Source organism: Podarcis pityusensis (assembly GCF_964106645.2).
Source record: "Podarcis pityusensis genome assembly, chromosome: 1".
Taxonomy (NCBI): domain Eukaryota; kingdom Metazoa; phylum Chordata; class Lepidosauria; order Squamata; family Lacertidae; genus Podarcis; species Podarcis pityusensis.
This window is the reverse complement of record NC_138028.1, coordinates 21,336,938-21,363,083: the sequence shown is the minus strand read 5'-3', so window position 1 is coordinate 21,363,083 and position 26,146 is coordinate 21,336,938. Positions and strand designations below refer to the sequence as shown.

The 26,146-nt window shown below is 46.1% G+C and overlaps 1 protein-coding gene and 1 long non-coding RNA gene across 5 annotated transcripts; one reads left to right on the top strand and one right to left on the bottom strand.

Annotated features, from left to right (window-relative positions):
* Positions 1-1,063: 1,063 nt before the first annotated feature.
* Positions 1,064-23,968, bottom strand: DDX24 (DEAD-box helicase 24). 4 transcript variants are annotated; one of them, XM_081018960.1, is made up of 9 exons: positions 23,649-23,968; positions 18,633-19,366; positions 14,526-14,915; positions 13,377-13,530; positions 11,101-11,616; positions 7,719-7,794; positions 6,689-6,877; positions 2,644-2,773; positions 1,064-1,954 (listed from the first exon to the last, which is right to left on the bottom strand). In XM_081018960.1, exons 1-9 carry the CDS (start codon positions 23,825-23,827, stop codon positions 1,698-1,700), a joined length of 2,625 nt encoding a protein of 874 aa, XP_080875086.1. In that variant the 5' UTR covers positions 23,828-23,968; the 3' UTR covers positions 1,064-1,697. The 4 variants fall into 4 exon arrangements, with proteins under 4 accessions (XP_080875086.1, XP_080875088.1, XP_080875089.1 ...); XM_081018962.1 differs by having other exon boundaries at positions 23,541-23,669; XM_081018963.1 differs by lacking the exon at positions 23,649-23,968 and adding an exon at positions 23,327-23,458.
* On the top strand, positions 23,836-24,750 carry LOC308470663. Its single transcript, XR_013982520.1, has 2 exons — positions 23,836-23,950; positions 24,033-24,750. It is a non-coding gene; the product is annotated as an uncharacterized lncRNA (long non-coding RNA).
* The last annotated feature ends 1,396 nt before the right edge of the window (positions 24,751-26,146 follow it).

The window sequence follows — 26,146 nt, the reverse complement described above, 5'->3', positions numbered from 1 at the left end:
AAGTCTTGAGGATCCAGTTCTTCCTCATGGTCATGTGTAACACAGGAACACTGCAGGTCCTTTTTCAGCAACCAGTTGGCATCCACCTGCCTCGAGAAACAATGGAGTGTGCTTCTGGGGGTGAAGTCAAATCACTAGAGAATCACAGCACCTGCTGTGGCTGCAGAGACCAGTACCTCAGAACTGCAGTCGCCTGCGTTGTTTTTGCTGCGTTAGCAGACCAAAGTGACCCCTCCGAGGTGCAAGCCTGGGCAGTGCGTATGCAGGTTCTGGGCCTGCCCAGAAGACAAGACCCCTCTCTCAGCCTCGCTGGTGTGGTCCAAAGGAAAGCAGAGCAATATATTTGGCACCAGCTTGACTGCAGGAGTTGCTGGAATGAGGCATACAAGGCGTCATCCAAGCATTGTAGGATTTGTGCAGGATTTACTCCTTAGCCTTTTCCTGAAACCATCAAGGCAGTTTTACATGCATGCTCCTTGTGTCTTGAATGAATTTCATTTAATTATTATTTTATTACTGAATATAGCTTCGCAGAGCCTCCAGGGCAGCTGGCTAACTCAAATAATAATAGAAATATCCCCTGAGTTTGAGAAAGGTATACATCTTTCTTCACACAAACAAATTTTAGTAAACTATTCCAAAGTTGTGAGTGGTAGAGCATATATGTAACCAAATGACCTTGTAAAGACTGTCAAGCAGGATAGTCGTGCTTATCCTCCTACCCACCTGTTTTTCAGTCAGTAATTTTCCATTGCAAACTAGAAATATACATAACTTACTTGAACTGATTTCCTGCATGAAGTTTTTAAGTTGCTGAGGGCAATGAATTCTGAAAATGTAATTTGCTTTCGAACACCTCCATAAAGCTACCCTTCCCCCTGATCTTTCTGTAAACAAGCAAACAAACCCACCTCTCCAGTGGATCAGGGATTTTCCTGAACAGCAAAAAGAGAAAGATGGGCTGTACCTTCTTCTCCCACAACCACCGGATACATTGGAAGGGCCCCTATTGTCTCATTGCCTCTGTTTTATGTGCTTTGTGTGTAATAAAAATGCTAAGAAAAAGTTTTACAAATATTTTAATATAGACTTCAGCTGGGCAAGTTAAGAACAGGAAGAAATTCATTCTCTAATTTACTTTAGGGTACAGTCTATCCCCCCCCCCCCCGGACATGTTTTCTTTTCTTCCTTCCGCAGAAGAGAAGATTCCCCACGGCTGCTACGATTTAAAGCATCAAATGCTAATGCAAAATTCGAAGAATTACAAACATAGGGTTTTCTTTAGAAACGCATATGCAATGCCCTGCAACACCCTGCAACTTAAATGAATAAATGAACTTGATTAAAAGGATACAGAACTGATACACACACATTTATGCTTACCTGTTCCTCTGGGCTCACTGCCACCTCTGCAGTTGCTTCCACACAACCCCAATCACGTGCAATGATTTCCACTCACCTGGTTCTTTCAGGTGGCATGTTTTACACAAAACTCAAGACACTGGACATCACCTGCATGTCAGGTAAACTCAGCACCAAGAAGGACCATGTGGGTGGGTGTCTGTACATGCACGTTGACTGACTTGAGAGCAGCAACAGGAGAGGAAGCAGCAATCATTCTAGAACAGGTCTGTGCATCCAGTGGCTGAGAAGGGGAGAATTAAGTGTTCCTTATCTTGCACCCCCAAAATGTCCCATCACTTCTTTAACTTCTCTGCATTTTGCTGTGGTTTCTTCTTCATCTTCTTCGCTTTTGCTTTTGACATGGTGTCCAACGCAGACTGAGAGTGTTCTTCCGAAATATCGGACAAGAGCAGTTTCCCAGACTGGGTTGGGTATTTGGTCTTCATCAAGCTTTTAAAAACGGACTGAGAGAGCAAGTGTTTCAGATGTTTCTTCATCCCCTTTAGCATCTTCTGTTTTTCACTCTCATTTTGCTCGTCGGGTCGGCCTCCTGTAGACACACACACAGGAAGGGGGGAAACATAAATCCCAGCACAAATAATCAAGAGGGGTTCTAGAAATTTTGTTACTTAAAGCTGGGGGCTGGTGAAAAGCATAGGGAAATCTACTGATAGATCACTGGACAATTTACAGTACATAGTTAAGGGTTTCTGACTCCCAATAGTTAAATGATGACATGTAAAACAAGATTCATTGTACACCTTTAGGCACCAGGCAAAACCACTCCTCTTTAATCTTGCCTTGGCAAGATGAAACATGAACATCTGCTACACTTGGACTCCAAGTGCATTGATCCTTCAGGAAGCATTAAAATATGAGACTGGCATTACTGAGGTTTGCAGCTTTTTCTTTTTCTGAATGTCTGAACTGGCGCTAAGCTTTGCCCAACTCTTGCTGAGTTTGAATGAAGTTTATGCCTTACCTGTTCTCCCCCCACTGCCCAACTTGTATACAACCTCAAACATTTTCCAAATGCATTCCAAATGCATACAAGAGTCCATAAATAGAGCTCTTTAGATGTGTGAGAGTACCCAGGTTATTGCCTTCATTGCTGCATCCAGGAGATATGCCCCTTATGCCCCTTATTACACCTTTCTCGGGGTGGTTCCTCCCTCCCAAGCCCAAACACACACACACACACACACACACACACACACACACACACACACTGCTACTTGCCTATTAGCTCATCATCATCTAAATCAAGCTCCAGCGCTTCTGCAGCTTGCTGGAGCCATGAGTTGTGCTGCTTCGCTCGGCTGTTGAAATATTCCACCTTCTCAATCTTTCTTGCCAAATTCACCCGCTCCTGCAACGAAGCACAGTGAGGTTATGCAGGGACAGGACGTGGGCACTCAAAGCAGTACATGGACAAAGGCAATATAAGGGCTAAGTTAGACGTGGCACTGTTTTCACTGGGTGGGTCTTTCACAATTGCTTTTTCTTCAACAAATAGATGGTACAGGTCTGTGGATGTCTCTGGCCATTGTTATTATTATCATTATTAATATTTTAATAACCTGCCCTTCACCATGTTAGATTCCTTCTCTCATAATAGCAGGGGAGATGAAAAAGCTTCCACACACTTTGCCTTTGTAAGGAATTCACTAACTCTAATGAACTCATGGGACCCTAGGTTAACCACTACTCCCTAAATTTTGCCATCCCTGTTATCTTCTGGACATACTTCAAGGTGATGGTTTGTAAAGTAACCCTTGGACCTCAGTCTACAAACATTACTGGCTTACAAAGGGGTCAAGCTGACTTGGAATGAGGAGGAGACCTGGGTTGGAACTGGCACTCAGTTGAAAAGTTCAATGGGTGATCTTGGGTAAATCATGGGCTAATTTGTCCGGCCACCTTCTTTTGCAGGACTGCCATTAGGCCAAAATGGAAAGGGGGTCTAAGTACGCTAAACTTAAGCTCCAGCATGCCTTACATTGGTCTTTTATGGAACATCAGCAGACTCAAATGGGGAAGGAGGAAGCCAACAATTCTGAATTAGAAAAGCTTTCCCCACTGACAACAATTAGTTATCTTCCACTTGTAACATGGTGATGTACAAGCTCGCCTTAAGACGTTTGGGTACAGTGCAACTTAAGTCAACCAAGCTCTGTGCATATAAACATATCCTATGTTTCGGTGGTTTAACTGGACTTTTGTTCAACTGCAATTATTAATAAAAATATTGGAAAATTATTTGTAAGACTACTGCTGCTTCCTCTATTTTGTTACCCAAAACATTTGGGATGGAGCAAGCTACCACCTCAAAACAGACAGAAAAAAATAATATAGACCCAGCTTCAAATTACATAGCATTCAAAACAAGGAAAATGACAAAGAAACTGGAGGGGAAATATATTTATTTTTCACTGTTATTTTATTAATTGAAATTATATTCTGCTTATCCTCCTAAAGGAGCCTTTTCTACAATGCAAAGCAATGGAAGCGATTATGCTCCACTAAGTTATATCGGAACCACCAGCGCAATTCACAAAGTCTTTTGCCCTTAGCTTTCAACACATTTTAATTCAACCATTCTGCTAGATGAATGTTCTAGATGAAAAATGAGATCTGGCAGGGCGCTGCCAACATTAAGAGCTTAGAATGTAGGCACCAAAGAAAGTCCCACGCAAGTCTGCAAATGGGACATGGTGATTTATCTATGCCTATATTCCATATTTAATAAGGGATTAAATTATTAAAGCCGCAGAAGTGACAGCAGGGTGATGAGCAATTTGAAATTCTTAAGCAGCCAAATAAAGGAAAAATTAGTCCTGAAAAACATTCATTACCTGCAATCAACTACTGAAAACTAAGCTCATTAAAAACAGCTTTGATTTTAATGTCTCCACATACCGTATTTTTCGCACCATAGGGCGCACCGGACCATAGGGCGCACCCAGTTTTTAGGGGGGGAAATCAAGGAAAAAAACATTTTTTCCGCCCAGCCCCAAAGAGCAGCGTACAGGCTGCACACAACCTCTCCCTGCCAGTGGGGTTGCGCGCAGCTATGGAAGAAGGCAAGGCAGCAAGCGGGATGGATCCCGCTCGCTGTTTTGCCTTCCCCTTTAGCCCCATGCAGCCTCTCTTTGCCGGGAGAGGCTGCGTGGGGCTAAAGAAGCCATAGCCCCGTGCAGCCTCTCCTTGCGGAGGGGTTGCGCGCAGCTATGGAAGAAGGCAAGGCAGCGAGCGGGATGGATCCCGCTCGCTGTTTTGCCTTCCCCTTTAGCCCCGTGCAGCCTCTCCTTGCAGGGAGAGGCTGCGTGGGGCTAAAGAAGCCATAGCCCCGTGCAGCCTCTCCTTGCGGAGGGGTTGCGCGCAGCTATGGAAGAAGGCAAGGCAGCAAGCGGGATGGATCCCGCTCGCTGTTTTGCCTTCCCCTTTAGCCCCATGCAGCCTCTCCTTGCCGGGAGAGGCTGCGTGGGGCTAAAGAAGCCATAGCCCCGTGCAGCCTCTCCTTGCGGAGGGGTTGCGCGCAGCTATGGAAGAAGGCAAGGCAGCGAGCGGGATGGATCCCGCTCGCTGTTTTGCCTTCCCCTTTAGCCCCATGCAGCCTCTCCTTGCCGGGAGAGGCTGCGTGGGGCTAAAGAAGCCATAGCCCCGTGCAGCCTCTCCTTGCAGGGAGAGGCTGCGTGGGGCTAAAGAAGAAGGCAAGGCAGCAAGCGGGATGGATCCCGCTCACTGTTTTGCCTTCCCCTTTAGCCCCATGCAGCCTCTCCTTGCCGGGAGAGGCTGCGTGGGGCTAAAGAAGCCATAGCCCCGTGCAGCCTCTCCTTGTGGAGGGGTTGCGCGCAGCTATGGAAGAAGGCAAGGCAGCAAGCGGGATGGATCCCGCTCGCTGTTTTGCCTTCCCCTTTAGCCCCATGCAGCCTCTCCTTGCCGGGAGAGGCTGCGTGGGGCTAAAGAAGCCATAGCCCCGTGCAGCCTCTCCTTGCGGAGGGGTTGCGCGCAGCTATGGAAGAAGGCAAGGCAGCGAGCGGGATGGATCCCGCTCGCTGTTTTGCCTTCCCCTTTAGCCCCATGCAGCCTCTCCTTGCCGGGAGAGGCTGCGTGGGGCTAAAGAAGCCATAGCCCCGTGCAGCCTCTCCTTGCAGGGAGAGGCTGCGTGGGGCTAAAGAAGAAGGCAAGGCAGCAAGCGGGATGGATCCCGCTCGCTGTTTTGCCTTCCCCTTTAGCCCCATGCAGCCTCTCCTTGCCGGGAGAGGCTGCGTGGGGCTAAAGAAGCCATAGCCCCGTGCAGCCTCTCCTTGCGGAGGGGTTGCGCGCAGCTATGGAAGAAGGCAAGACAGCGAGCGGGATCCATCCCGCTCACTGCTTTGGCTTCCCCTTTAGCCCCGTGCAGCCTCTCCTTGCCGGAGGGGTTGCGCGCAGCTATGGAAGCAGGCAAGGCAGCGAGCGGGATCCATCCCGCTCGCTGTTTTGGCTTCCCCTTTAGCCCCGTGCAGCCTCTCCTTGCCGGGAGACGCTGCGCAGGGCTAAAGAAGCCATAGCCCCGTGCAGCCTCTCCCTGCCGGAGGGGTTGCGCGCGGCTATGGCACAAGCCTGCATTCGCTCTATAGGACGCACACACATTTCCTCTCAATTTTTGGAGAGGAAAAACTGCGTCCAATAGAGCGAAAAATACGGTAACTCCTGCTCTCCTCTTGTCTTTTCTCTACTAGTGGTAACATAATGTCTTCTTTCTGGTCTTCCAACCCTGGCTGGCAAGATCTAAAGGAGAGATGAGCACTGAAGAAGCTGAACCCTGGGCTCTACTCGAGTGGAGCAGCACATATCTGTCATGGATGATTTGGTTTAGATTCCTGCATTGCAGGGGGTTGAACTAGATGACCCATGGGATCCTTTCCAATTCTACAATTCTATGACTTTATATCCAACTTTATGCCACCTTGCTTTCAACAACTTGTCACAGGTGACCAGGACATTAATGCAGGCTAATATTTTGATTGGCAGAGAAGGGATGGCTCACCCTGTCTCTCCTCCACCAGCCCACTGGCTAGAAGCATTTTTTAAAACAAAAAATTTACAGCAAGCTTGGCTCATGAACAGCCATCTCAGTCAGAACCACTGTTCCAGATCTCACTTCCCAACCAAGTTCCAAAATCAGGTGTTAGGAACAGACATCTGTTACGAAGCCTTGAGCAACTGTGAAAAGCGCTGCGGTTGAGAAATAAAATAAAAACCACGAACACACTACTTTCAAAGGAAATATCTATTTCACCTTGATTGCCGTCATGCATTTTGTTTCGACGGGGAAAAAAGGAAGCTCTTCGTTCTTCTCCAGCGTCTTGTAAATCCTTTTGAAATTCATCATGTCGCCTGGGCCAATCAGAAGCAAGCTCAGGCCCTCATTGGCAGCTCTGGCAGTCCTGCCGCTTCTGTGCACGTAAATCTCAGAGGTGCGAGGAACCTGCAACAGCGAAAGAGATTAAGCACTTCTGTGGGAACGGGTCTGAAGTACACAAAAAGAGAACAACGCATAACGCTCCCCAGCAGCAAGCAATTTCACACCTACTATGGCACTGTTTCAGTTTATCTCAATGTGCGCAAACTCTTGGGAGATATTGGATTCCACAATTATGTGCAAGCCCAGAAATGTCAGAGATATCTGAAACGACAGGCTGGTTAGCACATGCCACAGTTACAAACAATGCTACTAACCAAAAAAAAAAAATCATTTCTGCAGGGCTGAGCAACAGCAGAATAAAGCAGAAAGGAGCAACACTCAGAAGGTCCAAGTGTGTCTGTTCCTACATTCTCTTAAGTTTACCTAACAGACTACTAGTCTTGAGAACCTACATGGGAATATTTTAATGACAGTCCATCTATAGGTAGAAGAATGGAAAACATATAAATTATATTGTGGACATCTGTCTTGGAAGGCAATGGAGGAGTGTGCCTTTGTTATATACAGTGCAACAAACAAACACACACCTTGGCTTTAAGAATTAAAAAACAGTGTAAATAATAACCTATTCAGTTGCAATTAAGAGCTAAATTTGCACCATGAAGTATAAATGGAAAACTTGATTTTCAATCCCCCTTAAATCAATGATTTAAATCAGCTTCCCTGCCTCCCTGGTAACTGAAATCATCTTGATTTAAACCAATCCACCATGCCTCTCTTTCTTCTTCTGTGTCACAACCCAAAGAAAGGCCACGAAGATCGCTTGTGGTCTTCAATTTACCGCCAGCCATCAATGTATTACAAATTCATGAACAGAGAACAGAAGTACATTTTGTTCTGGTACCTGGTAATGTATGACATGCTGCACGTGAGGAATGTCAAGACCACGAGCGGCAACATCTGTTGTCAAGAGGGCACAGCTGAAATTGCAGAAGTGGAGACAATGGTTGTTTTATTAAGGAAAGGGGGGGGGGGGAGAGCTCCCTAAAGTGCATTAACACTGAATTCAGTATTTCCAGAAGGCCAGATACAGTAACATAAGCAAAATAGGGCTGTGTCATAAGTACTGCAGAATGAAAAGAAAGACAAAAGGGACAAAAAGAAGATAACCTATCTATTTAAGACTGCTTTGCTTAGCCTGTGAAGGATGGGTGGAGAAACCTTCAGGGGCTACTGGTTTGTTTCCGGTTACAATTCAGACTGCTAGTTTTCGCCTGCAAGTCTTGGGAGTAAGGTTATCTGAAAGGCTTCTTCCATGTCAGCCTGCACAGGTTTTAAGATCTATGGGGGAGGCATCTGAAGCACACAGGGCAAATGTTCAGTAGAGAGCCTTCTTGATGGCTGCTCCCAAGCTCTGAAAAAGCCCTGGACACAAATTTTCACGGCCACGGTGCATAGCTGTCAATTTTTCCCTTTTCTTGTGATGAATCCTATTCGGAATAAGGGGATTCGAACCGCCGACCTTCTGATCGGCAAGTCCTAGGCTCTGTGGTTTAACCCACAGCGCCACCCGCGTCCCATATACTTCCATAGTTAATGCTAAATAAACTACTTCCAGTAACTGAGCCACCATAGCTGCTAGAGGACTGTGAAAATGTGTGTTCTGGGCTTTTTAGACTCGTCTACCCATGTACTATCTGAAACCAGATGTGAAATATATTGGCATTATTTTCAGTTCTCCTACCCACACTATGTAAATAAGTCTAATTTGTCTTTTATGAAGTTTTACCTGCCTTGGGGTTTTTTTTTTTACTTTGTATCTTTTTCGTTTCATTGCAATTTATCATTTGATTTCAGGAGTACGTTACTGCTGCTCGCTGTCTTGAGCAGCATTTGCTAAGGAAACCAAACCTCCAACCCACGTCAGTCGCTCCAACTCACGTTAAGTTTGCTTACTCCCCTGCACAAAACAGCTGTCCTGTACACTAGGAGTCTAGGGGGAAAAAGATGCCTGGCCCAATTCCAGTGGCCCTGAGGGAGGTGCTGCCGCCGCCTGGCTCTCTAGTTGTCACCCTAGAGGCAAAAGAAAGGTGGTGTACACACACTGCGTGTGCAGCCGCAAAACACTGTGTGATGCCGACTTTCATGTGTGAAGTTGAGGCCCGCTAGCTCTCACCCCTTCTCTAGCCAGTCTTCCAGGACAACTAGCCGTTAATCAAAGCTATACAGTGTGTGTGACAACTACACATCATAGATTCTTGCTTTGTCTGCACTGGTTGGTAGTTGTTTGTGGGAGCGATTCAAATGCTCAGGACTGCAATACTTCAAGGGCTGCCTCTCCCCCTGTGTTCAGCATCTGAGGCCCTTCTTCGTGTGCTTCCTCCAGGTGAGGTCCAGAGGGCGGCAACACGAGAACGGGTCTTCTCTGTAGTGGCTCTCCAATTGTGGTATGTTCTTCCAGGTAAGGTTTGCCAGGCACCTTCACTCAGTGCTATACCAGCTGCACTGGCTCCTGGTGGAGTACAGGATCAGGTTTAAGGTGCTGGTTTTACCTTTAAAGCCCTATATGGCCTAGGACCCTCGTACCTACGGGACCGCCTCTCCTGGTATGTCCCAGGGAGGACCTTACGGTCTTCAAACAAAAACAACTTGGAGATCCCGGGTCACAGGGAGGTTAGGCTGGCCTCAACCAGAGCCAGGGCTTTTTCGGCCATGGCCCCGATCTGGTGGAACGCTCTGTCACAAGAGACTAGGGCCCTCCGGGAATTGACATCTTTCCGCAGAGCCTGCAAGACAGAGCTGTTCCACCAGACCTTTGGCCAAGGCAGAAGTCTGACCCCCCTCTCGCCTTCTGTAATCCACATAGAACTCTAGCCCAATGGTTGCCATTAATTTGATTCTGAATTGATTTTAGAATGTATTTCAATTAATTGATTGTGATTTTATGAAAATGGTGCTATTTTTACTGTTGTTAGCCGCTCTGAGCCTGGTTTTGGCTGGGGAGGGCGGGATATAAATAAAAAGGATTATTATTATTATTATTATTATTATTATTATTATATATTTTAGGGGCCAGGAGAAAACGTTTCTGTTCAACCAGGCCTTGGGCTGATTAATATTCTATAGCCTTTTAAATGTGCCTTTGGGAAGGGTGTGTGTGTTATTGTTTTGCTGTTTAGTTTTTAATTATTTTGTATTTTATTCCGTGAACTGTGCCGAGATCAAATCATTCAATAAATGTTCCCATTCTTACTGACAAAGCCCTAAAGGTATTCGAAGGTCCACCTCCTGTTCTTTAATTCACAGCTTGACGTTCCTCCCTGAAGAGTCCCCAAGGAAGTCAACAGCACCACATCAAACCACACAGTATCCAGGACACAAGAATTAAAATGAAAGGCATGATACCCCTCAGCCTAACATTGCCAATCCCTCCCAAAGGCCTGGATAAATAGAACTGTCTTCGAATTCCTCCCAAGCACAGCTAGGGGATGGGGACTGCACCATTACCTTCAGGAGGGGTTCTAAACGTGGTGGCCCACTACAGAGAAAGCCCTCTTGTGCACTCTCATCCTCCTTGCCACTGCTTTCAGGGTGTCTGCCCTCCACCGCAAATTATGGGTTGCGGCATATGGAAAATATGGCTTCTTCAAGTACCCATTTAAGGCCTTGCACACTAGTTCCAATACCTAGAATTGGGTCCAGTATCTCCCCAGCACCCAGTGCAGTGCTCTCAAAATTGGAGCGATGTGCCTTTCTCCGGCAGCTCTGCCCTGCCCAGAGCTACTGCATTCCACTGCTGCAGCTTCTGGACCATCTGCAAGGGAAGCCCCATGTAGAATGCACTGCAGCAATCTGCACGGGAGGTTAGCAGAGCATGGGTAACGGAGGCCACGCTATTGGATCCTGTCATTCAACTGTGTTCAATATCAAAGGCCTTGCTCTGTGTCCTACCTCCACTGCACGTGTAGCTGGTTGGGACTTAAGAAAGGGCCTTCTCTACTGCGGCCCCCATGCTTCCCACAAAGAACTCCTTCCCAAATTGGATCCCTCCGTTTTAAGCTTTAGGCGAGTCGTTATTACTTTTCCCCTTAAAAGTTTCGCCCACCTTTAAATTCTGGTAAGTTTTTCAGCGTTTACTTGCTAATTGTGCTGCGGCGCATTACTCCGTTCTTGTTCTCATTGTGTTTTTGTCAATTCAAGCAATCCACTTTTGAAAAGCGGCATGATCTTAATTGCTAAAATAAACCAAAGGGGGGAGAGAGAGAGAGAGAGAGAGAGAAACCGACCTGGGGCGTTCAGCAAACCTCTCCAGGTTTTTCAACCTTTGCTTTTGGTGCATGTTTGCATGAAGAGGCAGGAGGTCGCAGTCCAATATCGACAGGAGGGCAGTGAGCCGCTTGATGCAATCTATACTATTTGCAAAAACCATGGTTCTGCCTGGGTACTGAAGGAGGAAATAATACAGGTAGTAGTCTTTCTCCTCTGTATCGCAGTGGATCCTGGTCTCGGTGAGGGTCTCCACGGTGGCCTCTTTCCTGGTCAAGTCTATCACTTTGGGCTTGCCCTTGATGCCAACTTTTTCCATCAGCATTTCCAGCTTGGTCTTCTTGTCTATTTTGACAGCTCTCTTCTTGTGGAGAACCCTAGTCGGAGCCTGGTGGATCAAAGTCAGGGTGGCAGAAAAGACAAACGTCTGGCGTTTTGGGTTATATTGCGAGTCGCTCAGCATTTCCAGCAACTGAGAGAGTTCCTCGAAATGCCCCCTCTCCACCATCCGGTCCGCTTCGTCAATCACCAGGCACCTGTCAGACGGACGCGAGAGACAGTTTTAAGAGCGTTTCGTTTTGAGATAAGAGGAGATCCGACACGCTTCAAAAGAGCCCTACCTGCTACAGCGCACACAGAAAAGAACAATGGCCTGCGGTGAGTGAACAGAACCACAAGCCGATTCTTATTCCGTATGCTTGTATAGATACCAAAGTGGGAAACCAAGGTGAAAGGAAACAAAAGTCTGATGGAATTTGCACCAGCAAATTCAAGGACTTTGCTGTTGCAAAGCGATGACCGCTAGGCCTGGTGTATCAATGCATCTCCCAGGACTGGTTTGAGGGCCAGAGCATGATGGCGCCTTCACCCGACGGTAGACTGTGGGTGAAACTGCCACCACTCCTGACCGTAAGGTGCCAGAGCTGATGCAGCTTGTTATTCCCTTAGCACACTGATGGCAGAGGAACTCTCTGTCACCAGCACCTGGTAGAACAGGTTCCATCAGCGCTGTGGCCAATGGAGGTCATTATTCCCTTGGCATGCCAGGCACTGGCGATGGAGGGACTCCCTCTGCTGCCACTGCTTGGCGCACCAAGGGAGGAATGAGCACTGGTGGAGGAAGAGGAGTACGGGGGGAGTGCCCCGCCTCCGGCAGGGTGCCATCACAACTGCCCCCTGCCCGTGCTGGGCGCCCCACCTCCGCAGGCGGCACCCCCCATCCCCAGGACGTGTGCCATGCCCCAGTGGGTGGCGTGCCCCACCCCCAGGATGCGCCCCACGTCCCTGCGGGCGGCGTGCCCCACCCCAGGACGCACGCCAGCCCTGTCCCCTGGTGCCGGAGCACGAAACTCCGCCACTAGGAATGAGCTGTAGTCTGGGCCCAGGAGGAACCAGGGTGAAACTGATGCCACTCCTGCTAACCCGCAAATGAAATCTTAAATGTAGGTTGTGGTTGCCACCATGGAATGTCTAGGCGCCATTTCTTTTCAATGGGCTTTGTTATCATCATCATCTTGTTCATTTCTATACCACTTTATATTTTAAAGAACAAATCTCAAAACGGTTTATAGCATATTGAAACATCAAATAAAGCAATCCGGAATACAACAAATTCAGGCTTCAAGGAAAATATTTCAGATCATTCCCTAAGTGACATTTTGGTTTCCCCAGAGATCTCCAGGTGATCACAGCTGGACCCACGGCAGTCGCAAAATGCACCTGGCGCCTGGCTAATTTCTAATACTGGTCGCCACTTGCCAGTGCCTGGAAATTTGCTTTGAAACGTGGCATGAGCTGGGTGGAGGAGAAAATCTGGTAAGTCAGGCCAATTATGGAAACCGTTTCCATCCTCCACCCACCTCAATTGTTCTATAGTAGCTTCATGGTCTCTGCTGTTCATCTGAATGAGCCACAGTATGTTCAGGCAGGTGCAACAGAGCTAAGCAGTCCAAGTGCAACATCAAGCATGCGTAAGTGTCCCCCGATTCTCAAAGCAGCAACTGTGAACTTCAAGGGAACACCCTGAAAGATCCTGCAAAGTGTTTACTGCAGAGGTGGCTAACCATGGTGCCCTTGGTGTTGCTGAACTCCAAATCCCATCAGCCCCAGTGAGAACCACCAACGGTCAGGGCTGATGGGAGCTGTAGTCCAAAAACATCTGGAGGGTGATACACTGAATACCTCTGTACTATTGCTTAAGCAGGAAGTTCTTTAGCATTGATGATCTTAAAAATACCCAGATAGTATTTGCTCGTTTGGGAGAAGGAAGACATATTTGAAAAGGGATCTTGAGTACCTGAGTTGCCGCAGGTTTGAGAGATGTGGCTGCTTCTCCTGTATTAGTTCCCACAGGCGCCCCGGGGTTGCGATTACAATCTCGGGCTTCCTTTTCAGAACTCGCTGCTGCTTCTGAGGTGCCATTCCTCCAACAAGAATGGTTGCTTTAATGCCTAAAAGACAGAAGACCAACAGGACATTAAGGTCCCTGGAGCATTGTTGCTGCAGCTATATTTCATAAAATTTTCTGGCATGAAAGTCATGAGATGCTGCACCATGTTTGTAAGAAATCACTGGATTTACCTCCCCTCTTTTCAGGAGCACAAATCTCCACAAAAGTATTTCCCAATGTTTTTTTAAAAAACCAATGAACTACAAAGATGACCTGCATCTCCAAAACAGCATTTATCCCGTATTCAAGATGGTGTGCACTCCTCCTAGTAGTGGATCATCTTAAAAATTTAAAAAATCCTTACTGATGCGATGCTGAGCACCCCCAAAAGTGGAATTCTCAACCTGTATAAATTATGCAAATAACAACCACTCTTATTCTGAATAATTTATCTTGGCTTTCTAGTTGTGTGCGAAAATGAACCGGGCAGGTCATTGAAGCGCCACCACCAATCACTGGACTTCTTACTCAACCACCTCTCTGGGTTCTCAGATGTCCACAGGCCATGCCCAGACACCTTCAAACATAGCCTCACAGCAAGGAAGGTTAGAAAGCTGCATTTCAAAAAAGAAAAGAAAAAACCCAAGGATTTTCTCAGCAAACTGATTGTGCATACCATAGTCTGTGCTTTCCCTACAGAGAAGACAGAAAACTGTAGGAAACTTTCTCTGCAGAGCATGTTTCCATTTTAGGAAAGGGAAACTGAAGCAATGTACTTCAGCAGCAAAGTAAGTAATGGAAGACAGACCTTTATATGTATGTTAGATGAAAACAAAACTGATTTTATATATGCTATTGTCTCATCTCTCTTCACTGTATTGTAGAATCACTTCCAGATGCGTCATAGGAAGTGATTCACAAATGAAATAATAACCACAACAATAGCATTGATAGATGGCCATCTGTCATGGGGGCTTTAGTTGAGATTGCTGCATTGCAGAGCGTTGGACCCATGGAATCCCTTCCAATTCTATGATTACCAGGAATTGACATTACCTGTGAATCTGTTCACCGCATCAATGTGATGCTTCACTTGGACAGCAAGTTCTCTTGTAGGAGTCAAGACCAAACCCAGAAGAGGATTGTTTCTATGTGCAGCAGCATTAGGTTTTGGGGAACCCAGATCATGTTCTGCACCCTCCAACACCTTCAGGTTTCCTGCTGCCAAAGACTTGTCACCGTCGCCATCGTCATCGCCACTAGCTTCACCCCCATCAGGGCTCAAGCCTCCTGTATCCACACTCTCTTCCTGCTTGGGTACCTCATCCTCACCATCCTCTCCTTCATCAAGCGGCCTGTCCCTTCCACTTGCCAGTCCTGTTGACTTGCGCCACTGCAGAATGGAATGGATCATTGGAATGGCGAAAGCAAGAGTCTTACCACTTCCTAAACATGGACAAATAAAACGCAGGTTAGAAACCTAGGAACACAAGCGGAGCCTGCTGGATCAGGCCAATGGCCCACCTAGTTGTCACAGGGTTGCCAGGGTACACCTCTGAGGAGCGGGAACAGTAAGAGATAGATAGAGAGGAAGTGACAGATGGGGAAGAGGGAGAGAGCCAGGAGGCGGGAAGGCTCTCTGATGCTGAAGCAGAGCCCCAGAACCACACAGGAAGTTCAGGAACAGATGGAGAGCCTGTCCCTGTGCCGTCGGCATAGGAAAGGAGAGGGTTAAAACGAAAGGATCAGAGACGTCCCATGAAACTTCCCCGCCTTTTCTGTTGGAGAAGCCGGAGAAGACAACTCCCTGAATCTGAACTGGACAATTCAGACGCATGATTGTAATGTGCTGCTTGTCCATATGTAAAATAAAGAACTGTAAATACCTCTCTGAGTGAGCAGAGGGTGCTTATTGTGAAGAGCATACACAAGCCATCACACTAGTCCAGCATCTTGTCACAGAAGCCACCCAGATGCCTGGGGGAAACTGGCAAACCCAAGAGTCGTCCCCCCCCCCCGCATGTGGCTTCCAGCATTGCTGCCTCCAACCATGGAGGCAGGCTAGACCACATGGCTGGTAGTCCTTGGTAGGCTTGCCCTCCATGATGTTGCCTAACCCTCTTTTAAAGCTATCCAAGCTGATGGCCATCATTGCCTTCCACAGAACTAAGCTCCAGAGTTTAACTAGGCACTTTCTTTTACCCATCCTGAATCTTCCAACATTCAGCTTCATTGGATGAGTTGTAGCGTGAGGAGCAAGGGGGGAAAAACATTTCTCTATCCACTTTCTCCATGCACAATTTTATGAACTTCTACCATGTTGCCTCTCTTTGCCTTTTCCCTAAACTAAAAAGCCCCAAATTCTGCACCTTTTTTTATAGGGGACTTGCTCCATCCCATTTCTTTTTAACACATCTTTTTGTTTTTAAAAAACTCATATAACAAACCACCCCCATACATCCCCACACCCCAAGAAACACTCCATCCGTATACAGTGTAAATGAGAGTCAAACATTCAACAGGTTGCTCTTTTCCGAATGTTTTCTAAACTGCCTTACGCTAGTGTAGCCAGGTAATTCCATATCAAGTGATCCAACTTTTTTACCTGGTGTCATCCAATTTTCTTAATATTTTGTACACTTGTTGAATGATAAAAACTAAGCTTAAATCTAAAATTAAGAAACCAAACCAGCCGGTTTCCCCCCACTAGTCTGGTATTGTCTACTCTTCTTTGACTGCCAGCTCTTTTCCAGGATCTCAGGCAAGGAATTCTTTTACTTCAGCAGCTTCCTGCTCCTTGAAGTTGATGAGGATTGAACCTCAGAAATTCTGGATACAAAGGATATGCATTATCCCTCAGCCAGGGCTCCCTCTCTTAATTAAAGCCATGTAAATATATGTAGTTACAATGAGTCAAATTGGCGCTTCTTAAAGCAGGCACCTGTCGTTGCTTATCTCACCAAGACACTTCACTGTGGGTTGCTTTTCAACAGTAGTAATTAATAAATATAAATCATTGTGAAATCTTTTGAATATATACATATTTTTTAAAACCAACAAATAAGTGCCTGGACTCTTAAAAAGTACTGGTTCATTTGTAGGCTGCTAGTCTGTAATAAGACTCACAGCAAAGCAAAATGGCTGCTCTGCTTAAAAAATATATTAAAAATTGTAGTGGTTTCTGGCCTGCTTGTGGTTGGGTGTGCAAAGGCTGCTCTGAGGCTTCCACCATCCTAAGGTAACATTCAAAGCAGTGTAATGCTATTGACGTGCAAACATGTGTACTTGGTTGGATTTTTCCTTCTACTCTTGGTCTTTTTAAAAAAGCTCTATAAAAGGAATTGTCTTAATTGACAGCTCTGATCAGTGCTCTCCACACACAGAAATGAAAACTAGGCCAAGGACAAACTGCATTCTACTCAACTCATCTCTCGTGATACAATTTTCTGTTGCTGCCACTGACATTTTAACTCCTTCTGTAGGAAATATGGAATCACTAACCCAGTGGTTTCCCTCATAAGGAATGGAGGGACTTTTCCCAAGTGAAAACTGGCAAACAGGAGGACCTCTTTTAATCCCTGCCCCCCACACCAAGTCTCCCTGCGCATATGTCCCTGACCCCAGGTCTTGTGGTAAAGGTTGTTCACCCAGGCTGGCCTCTGAATCTGGAAGACAGTCCACCTAGGGAAGGGGGAATTGGCAGACATTTCTTCTATCGCACTATTGCTCCCCCTCAGTAAGTGTTGAGACAATGTGAATTCAGAGGAAACGAAGTTGGGACCTTCTCAATTCAATAAGCCAGGGGTGGTTAACCTGCAGCCCTCCAGATGTTGCTGGGACTATGAATCTCGTAAGTCCCAGACAGCATGGCCAATGGTGGAGGATTATGGGAGCTGCAGTTCAGCAACATCAGCAGAATGGCTCTGTAGCTTTAGCTCTCAAAAAAAATGAACAAATCTCTCCCCACCAAAATGAAACAAAACCGAGAGGGGAGATGCCCAGAGCTCAAAGGGGGAAAGGGTGCAATCTGTCATGTTGACAGACAGGTCTTGGCTTGAATCACAGATAATTATTTTCTCAGGGCACTCCAATCACAATGTAGAGGTCTCTCACTCTCTTAAGGAAGAAAAGTTGCAATCTCTAAGTCTTAGGGGGCATGGGGAGCTCACACACTCCACCAATAAACCTTCTACCACCACCTTATGATTCATTCTGAAATTCAGAAGTCTTCATCCCCTCAGAAGGGGTGGTGATGCCTGCAAACTGCATCCAATTCGGCCAGAACATCAAAAAAGTAATAGACTTTTCCTTCAGTTAAGATTCATCAAATTTTAAAGGCGCCCTTCATGAAAATTTCTCTATCGGTCTACAATTTGGCAGGCTCACTGCATTCCGGAAGAGTATTTGTCTCTCAAAATTTTATCCACTTTGGCCAAAAAGGGGAAAATGTTATAGTCACTGCAGGTTCCCCATTACAGTGAATAAGGAAAACACAGAGCTTTGTTTTAGACGTAGTGGCTTAGAAGCCAGAGCACAGATTGAAAAAGAGAGTACAAAGCAACTCGGAACAGATTGGAATATTTAAAAACACACAAACACACAGATACGAGTTGAATCTTGGTGCCCGTGCAGCTGTCTGTGATTTGTTATCAACAACTGGCAGGTTATAAGAATCCATATTTGATGCCTGCCAAATTTAGCTGAGAGATGCCAACAAATCTAATACACTGAAATTGCCATATAAAATTTTACAATCAAAAAGCACGTTTCAAAGTTGAAAATTTGCACTCTTGCTTTTAACTTGTATTTTATTCTGTGAACCGCCTTGAGATCTTACGATGGAGAGTGTTATATAAATTTAATAAATAAAAATAATAAATTAATTGTTGTGGGGAAGAGGGCATTGCTGGTCTTGCCTACAGCAGTAAAATGTCTTGGGCCGGCCCTGTCCTCACCACTGATGTCCTGATGGCCCTCTTCAATTTCAGCAGCCCCTGCACCCAAATATTTTTCACCCACAAAAGAAAAAGCTGAAATTCTCAACACATTGTACTTTGTGCTCAATTACCAAAATCCATGCTTCTATCATGTGCTTATGGAGGTACAGAATCAACACATCTTGGACAGTGGAAGCGAAACAATCGCCGTAGCAATGAATTATACCTGTCTCTGCAGCTCCAAGGATGTCCATGCCATCTCGAATCGCAGAAGGCAGAGCCAGGGCCTGAATCGGAGTTGGCGCACTGAACCCTAATTCACTCAGTGCCTGAAGAACAGGCTTAGGAACGAAGAGGCCTTTCCATGCAGACATGTCCACTTCCTGACCTGAAGATAAAGACAGGACTTCTGCTGTCCAGTTTTTAGCCTTTTTAGAAGCTTTAGCTGGTTCAGCAACATCTTGGGGAGGACAGGTTTTCTTCTTCAACTCTCTCTTCCTCTTTTTCTTCGCTTTCCTTTTAAGGATTGTGGTGTCTCCTTCTACTCTCTCATCTTGCTCAAAGCTAGGGATGGCCTCTTTACATTCAGCCTCCTGCTCAGTTGTTACCAGTTCCTTCACTTTGGGTTCATAACCACTCCTCACCTCCTGTTCCAGATTTTTCTCCTTCTTCCTCTTCTTTTTGGGAATTGCACTATGCTCTTGCTCCAGGTCTTCCACTTCTCCAGGCCGCCTACTAGATTTTCTCCCCTTGGCATTTTCTTCTCCCGCTTTTGAGGAAGACACCAGTTTATAATCTGTAAGCTCCTCAAAACATACTAAGCCTCCAAGTTGCTCGTCGGCAAAGAGATTTGGGTCAATCTCAATGGGCTTCCATGCCCCTGTCACTTTGATGCCTCTTCGCTTAAGTTTGGATGGAGTCTTAAACTTACTTGAACCTCGCTTGAGCTTCATGACTGACCTTCAAAGAAGAACAAAGGAAAATATTTCAAAAATGGCTATCAGTTAAATTCATTATATGAAGTAAAGGTAAAGGTAAAGGTACCCCTGACCATTAGGTCCAGTTATGACCAACTCTGGGGTTGCGGCACTCATCTCGCTTCATTGGCCAAGGGAGCTGGCGTACAGCTTCCGGGTCATGTGGCCAGCATGACTAAGCCGCTTCTGGCGAACCATAGCAGCGCACGGAAACGCCGTTTACCTTCCCACCGGAGCGATACCTATTTATCTACTTGCACTTTGAGGTGCTTTCGAACTGCTAGGTTGGCAGGAGCTGGGACCGAGCAACAGGAGCTCACCCCGTCGTAGGGATTCGAACCACCGACCTTCTGATCCGCAAGTCCTAGGCTCTGTGGTTTAACCCACAGCGCCACCTGCGTCCCATTATATAAAGTACATAACATGAAATTGCACAAAGGGAAGCGATAAAAGAAAAAAAGGATACCACTGTGCACTGTTTTAACACTTTATGCAATTATTAAATTTTTTTTTTAAGTGACTCATAATGCAGAAAAAGTGATAAATGGCAGTACATCATGAAATTTGTTGTTTTTAGAATTAATAAACAAAGTCTGTTTTGTGCTGCTATAGCTGCTTGTAAAAAAAAGCCAATCTGGATATTAAAACCATGTCCCAGATTTTCTTAAGCCAATCAGAATTTGTGTGGTTTTCAAGGATTGAGCTATATATTCCTGCCACTGTCAATAAATTTAATATTAATTGTAAATCTACTTTGCTCTGCCTCTTCTTTGATTTGATGGAAGGGCATATCTTTATAAACTGAACTAGGCAGGTGTATCTGATGAGGCCATTTCAAATCAAAATGTAATTCTCTGCAGCTCCCAACTATTAGCATCCCTCCTTCACTCATTCAGCAGTCTAGTTTCTCTTCCCCTCTTAGGTCCTCCCTAAGTTCATTCAGACCACTCCCACCCTCCTTTCCTAGTCCTTCCCTGCTTCCCACGCCATGCTACCTTCTCCCAAGATCCTGCCTTTCCCTAGACCAGAGTTTCCCAACCTAATGCATTCCAGATATTTTGGACTACAACTCCAATCATTCCAGACCATGGGTGAGCAGGGATTTGAACCCTGGTCTCCCTAGCCTGACACCCTAACCACTAGTCCAACAGCATTTAGAGGGCACCACCTTGGCTAACTAGCAGAGACCTTCCCCTTACAGTCGTCCTTACCAGCCTGCTAAGTCCATTCATATGAAAAGTGATAACAGCTCCTAGGACTTTTACTGTGAACATTTATCTTGGGGGCTGGGGGAGTTGAATAATCACTCATGTGAGCAACTCCTACAGCAACATGTCTCAATATGCCCTTCATAGGCTTGTGTTCTCTTCCTGGTTCTTTGAACATTTGGTTCTACATATTTTGTTCTGAACAACAATCCTCTCAGATTTGGTAGTGACTGTATTTTTTAAAAAAACTTTCAGACAGCAAGCATGGACAAAGCAAGCTATAACTGGCAGCTGTGGCATCGGAATCATTAGACTCAAAAGCTGGTAGATGATTACATGTACAAAAGGAATACAATTTTTCCTTCTGAAAATTGCAAAGGGAAGACATGAAATGAAGTGGTGCCTTGTACTGTCAGCTGCATGTTCCCTTATAAAGTATCCTAAACATATAGCTGGGCATTCACAGAATCATAGAGTTGGAAGGGACCCCGAGGGTCATCTATTCCAACCCCCGCAGTGCAGGGAATCAGAATATTTATTTGCATCAGCCACTGGCCGTTGCAATAACATAGCATAAATGTACTGAAGATAGACGTAAAAGCTTAACTATACAAAATAAATTTGCAATGCAGGATCTTTTGCCCAACGTGGGGCTTGAACCCATGACCCTGAGATTAAGGGTCTCATGCTCTACCGACTGAGCTATCTCAGGCATTTGACCAGTCCCATAATGGTCACAATAAGGTTACAGCAGGAGGACAAATGCTAATCAACCGGTCTGACACTTAGATGGCCCTTACAGTGGTATCTTGGGTTACAGGCGCTTCAGGTTACATACGCTTCAGGTTACAGACTCCGCTAACCCAGAAATAGTACCTGAGGTTAAGAACTTGGCTTCAGGATGAGAACAGAAATCGCGCCGCAGCAGCAGGAGGCCCCATTAGCTAAAGTGGTGCTTCAAGTTAAGAACAGTTTCAGGTTAAGAACGGACCTCCGGAACAAATTAAGTTCTTAACTAGAGGTACCACTGTACTAGCTGGACCATAAAGAAGGCTGATCGCCGAAGAATTAATGCTTTTGAATTATGGTGCTGGAGGAGACTCTTGAGAGTCCCATGGACTGCAAGAAGATCAAACCTATCCATTCTTATGGAAATCAGCCCTGAGTGCTCACTGGAATGACAGATCCTGAAGCTGAGACTCAAATACTTTGGCCACATCCTGAGAAGAGAAGACTCCCTGGAAAAGACCCTGATGTTGGGAAAGATGGAGGGCACAAGGAGAAGGGGACGACAGCGGATGAGATGGTTGGACAGTGTTCTTGAAGCTACCAGCATGAGTTTGACCAAACTGCGGGAGGCAGTGGAAGACAGAAGTGCCTGGCGTGCTCTGGTCCATGGGGTCACGAAGAGTCGGACACGACTACACAACAACACCACTGTACTATAAAACAATGACATCAACTTTTTAAAAATGTGATATATTATTTTAATTCTGCCCATCCTCCACAGGACCCACATTATCAAGCATACTACCCATTCCCCATTATTCTCCTTGGAACAGCCCTGTGAAGCAGGCCGTGCAAACTGTGTGCAACTAACCCAACCCAACATCACACCATAAGCTTCATGACTGAATGAGGAACTGAACCTGGATCTTTCCAGTCCCAGTGGCTTCTGTAACTGATGGCAGCTTACTCACAGAAGCTTGTGTGCCTGTTTGGAAATGCCTGCAGTTACATCTGGTAGCCAAGGGGGTACATTTTTCCATGCTCCTAGGTCCAGCCCTGCCAACAGAGCTGGGGAGCTGAAATAAAAGAGTAATCTTCTACACCTTTATTCAATGCTAGTCATACTCAGAACAGCCCCACTGAAATAAGCTGACTTAAATAACTGAAGTCCACTGGTTTCAATGGGTCTATTCAGAGTATGACTCAGCTGGATATCGCTCAGTGGCTTATACTTCAAATATCTGAGTATTTAACATGGTTAATTGTCCAACATGTCGATCCTAATCCTAAACTACAGTTTTTGTGGGATTCAGTATCCGGGTTTAAACATATGGTTGTTAAAACAGAGCTGCAACTTTGGGAAAGTAAGGCAGAAGTACCCACATTAACAGATGTACAATAGGTGGAATTAAATTAATAGGCAAACAAATAAACAACCGAAAATGTTATTTACCCCATCCAATTTGCAGGTGAACATACAAGGAAGAATCAAAAATAGAAATGAACTGTAAGTGTTCGGTTTTCAGATAATGAGAGACTTTTGGATCTCTGCTAATCAGCAACCTCCCAATTCACCAGTCCACCCAGTAAAAGTGGTACGCAACAACATTAAGTTGTGAGCTTGCGTCCAACACGCAGCCAACTGCATGAATTAACAGTTGACCAGGAAGCCATCCTAAATATGTTTTATTCAGAAGTTTAACTGATTCACCGGGGATTTACTTACAAGTACTGAGGAGACCAATCTCCAAACCACCACATCGCCACAGTGGGGTGAACCCCCAGCTGATCCCCCTCCCCCGCCGTTTCTCAACCAATCTTACGGTTACTGTCGCGAGATTAAAGTGGGGGGCGGAGGGGGGGAGGGGGGAGGGGAGAAACAGGAAGGAAAATGCCACTCTATGCTCCTGAGAGGAACAGCGAGGCATCAAAGCGGCAATAACAAGCATTTTTAAGGATGCAGGCTTATAAATGGTAATGAAACTACAAGAACAGTAAATAGCAACCTCGATTTTGCTTCTTTGGGGTCTGCCGTCCGTCCTTTCCTGCTACCCGCCCCACGCGGTTATCTCCTTCCAAGTTCTTATTATTTATTCTTATTAGCTGAACTTATTAGTCGCTTGTCACCCAAGGTCTCCAAGAGACTTATACTGAAATATCTATATGCATAAATACATTACACCACACAAATCTCTACGGCTGCACAAAAGTAATCCTTGCCTTCCTTCCTCCGCTGGCCTCCGAGGCTACTTCTGCGCGCTTGCCGGGTTTAACGGCCCAGCGAGCGCCGTTTGCACCCGCGGAAAAAAGTCCCTGCGAAGATCCCACCAGACACTGCACAGCGACGCTTCCGGGAAATCCCACCACGTGGGAGCCTCACGGGGGCGGCCATGATGCCGTGACGTCATCCCCCAGCGCCAAGCTCGCTTCAGAACTTTTATCAGGCTGCGTGCTGGCTGCCTCTCCAGCAGTGGGGAAGGCTGCGGTTGCTGCGTTGGCTCGGTCATGTCTCTATGGGAAGGGTGGGGGAAAGCACAGGATGAGGCATCCGATTCTGCTGGTTTTTGTTATCCGATGGTCGGTTTAGATGAGCGTTATTGCTCTGGTATAAGTTGAGTGGAGTTTTGGAGGTATGTTATCAAGAAGGGCTCTCCTCCATCCCCGTTGCTTAATTATGGCTGTTTTTTTTTTATTTTTTTATTTTATCCTCAGAGAATGTTCAGCACTTCATTAGCTCGAGTAACCGAGGCATAAAGGTAAAGGGACCCCTGATCATTAGGTCCAGTCGTGACTGACTGCGGTTGCAGTGCTCATCTCGCTTTCCTGGCCGAGGGAGCCAGCGTACAGCTTCCAAGTCATGTGGCCAGCATGACTAAGCCTCTTCTGGCAAACCAGAGCAGCGCACGGAAACGCCGTTTACCTTCCTGCCGGAGCGGTAGCTATTTATCTACTTCCACTTTGCACTGCTAGGTTGGCAGGAGCAGAGACCAAGCAACGCAGGGATTCGAACCGCCGACCTTGTGATCCGCAAGTTCTAGGCTCTGTAGTTTAACCCACAGTGCCACCCGCGGCCCTCTCCAGCTAATCACAGATTAACAGGAGGGTGATATTGCACGCTTTCTGAGCTCTTGTGCTCTCATGCCGTAGTCTCTGTCTGAATCGTTTGGCCCTGTATTTTTTCTCATTAAAAGTTGCTGAAGTCTCTTCACCTTGTATTGTTGTTGTTACTACTGCTACTTTTAAAATTGATTTTATTAATTATTGAAAAGGAGGGGAGGAGAAGTGACATCCAACAAACATTCCCCCTCCTCCCAAACCCAAGCCCATTTCACAATTTTATTTTTTTAACAATGTCCTATATAGAATAGCAATAGCAAATTGAAGCAGTAAAAATGTCAAAGCGGATTCAATAAAATAAAACCATATTTTCCTAAGTTGTCAATTTTCTTAATGTTACCGTCTTTCATGTGACCTATTTGCCCATTTTTCTATAAATGCCAGATTCAAATCTTGTGCACAACAAACTTTGAATAAATCCACATCCATCTACTGTTACTTGTCCTTCACCAAAAGGTCCAATTCTTGCCATTTTAAAATGCAATATTAAAAACAGTTTAAATCAAATTAGTCACAAGAATAGGGCAGGTTCTGGGTGGGGGGGGGGACCATACATAGCTCAACAGTAGAGCATATGCTTTGACTACAGGCTCAATTCTGCCTTTCCACTTGGGGGGGGGGGGACAGGTTGTAGGTGCTGGGAGAGATCTTTTTCAGGGACACTGGTGAGTAGCTGCCAGTCAGAATAGCAAATACCTGGAATAGTCTGGCTTGATTTGGACAGCTTCCTAACTCTGCATATTGTGCATTGAATTCTTTTATGGTGCTGGCTGGGCTTTGCAGAGGAGTAGAACTACTGTCGCATCTGCAGCACTCCTGCTCAGGATGGATACGGCAAAAGTGCAGGCAGGATTATATAGGCCTGGATTAGATCTAATACTGTCAAGTGAAAGCAGTGGAAACAGCTTGGTTGCCCCAGATTCCAGGAATGACCTTTGGTTGGTTTGTTTTCTTGCAGATAGCTATCCCAACTTCAGCTGGTGGGGAGTCAACTGGGAGAGGTGGGCAGATAAACCTCACTACCTAATCCACCTGCATCCTGTTCGGTACTAAGTGTGTGTGTGTGTGTGTGTGTGTGTGTGCATTGCTTTGCTATTGCTCAATCATGGGTTTAAAGCCCACATGAGGGTTGAGGAGCATCACAAACCAGTCTTGGTCCCTGCTAATAAACCTTGCTGCTACATCTCTACCCCAGCAACCATACATTGGGTGACCATGTGCATGAGCCCTGTGCATGTACCAATGCACATCACATTTCTCCATCTGAGAAAGGACTCTGACTCAGGATACCATCCTTACACAGAAGAGCTGTGAGTGCCTATGTCAGTAGAGTCATACCTCGGATTACAGACGCTTCGGGTTGCGCACTGCACCGAACCCAGAAGTACCAAAACAATTACTTCTGGGTTTTGGCGCTTGTGCATGCGCAGAACTGCTAAATCACGACGCTCGTGGGTTGCGAACAGTGGGTTGCGAAAGTGCCTTCTGTACGGATCATGTTCACGACCCAAGCATCCACTGTATACACAAGTCCCCCTTCTCATGGTTGCTGCACGTGTGGCTGGCGGTGTGCCTGGCCTGCTAGCCTCCTGACATGTTGGACAGACATGTGACGGGCTGATGGAGCAGCAGTTCTTACCTGCAGTCATAGTTCTACTGAGTCAGTGGCTGCCAAAGGGCCATCTAGTCCAGCATCCTGCTCTCACAGT

Coding starts and splice junctions, on each gene's coding strand:
- DDX24 (XM_081018960.1), bottom strand. CDS start 23,827: ATGACCGAGCCAACGCAGCAACCGCAGCCTTCCCCACTGCTGGAGAGG. Junction 19,367..23,648: donor GCGTCGCTGTGCAGTGTCTG/GTGGGATCTTCG, acceptor TCTTCTTTGAAG/GTCAGTCATGAAGCTCAAGC. Junction 7,795..11,100: donor AGGTTTGCTGAACGCCCCAG/GTCGGTTTCTCT, acceptor CTGCAATTTCAG/CTGTGCCCTCTTGACAACAG.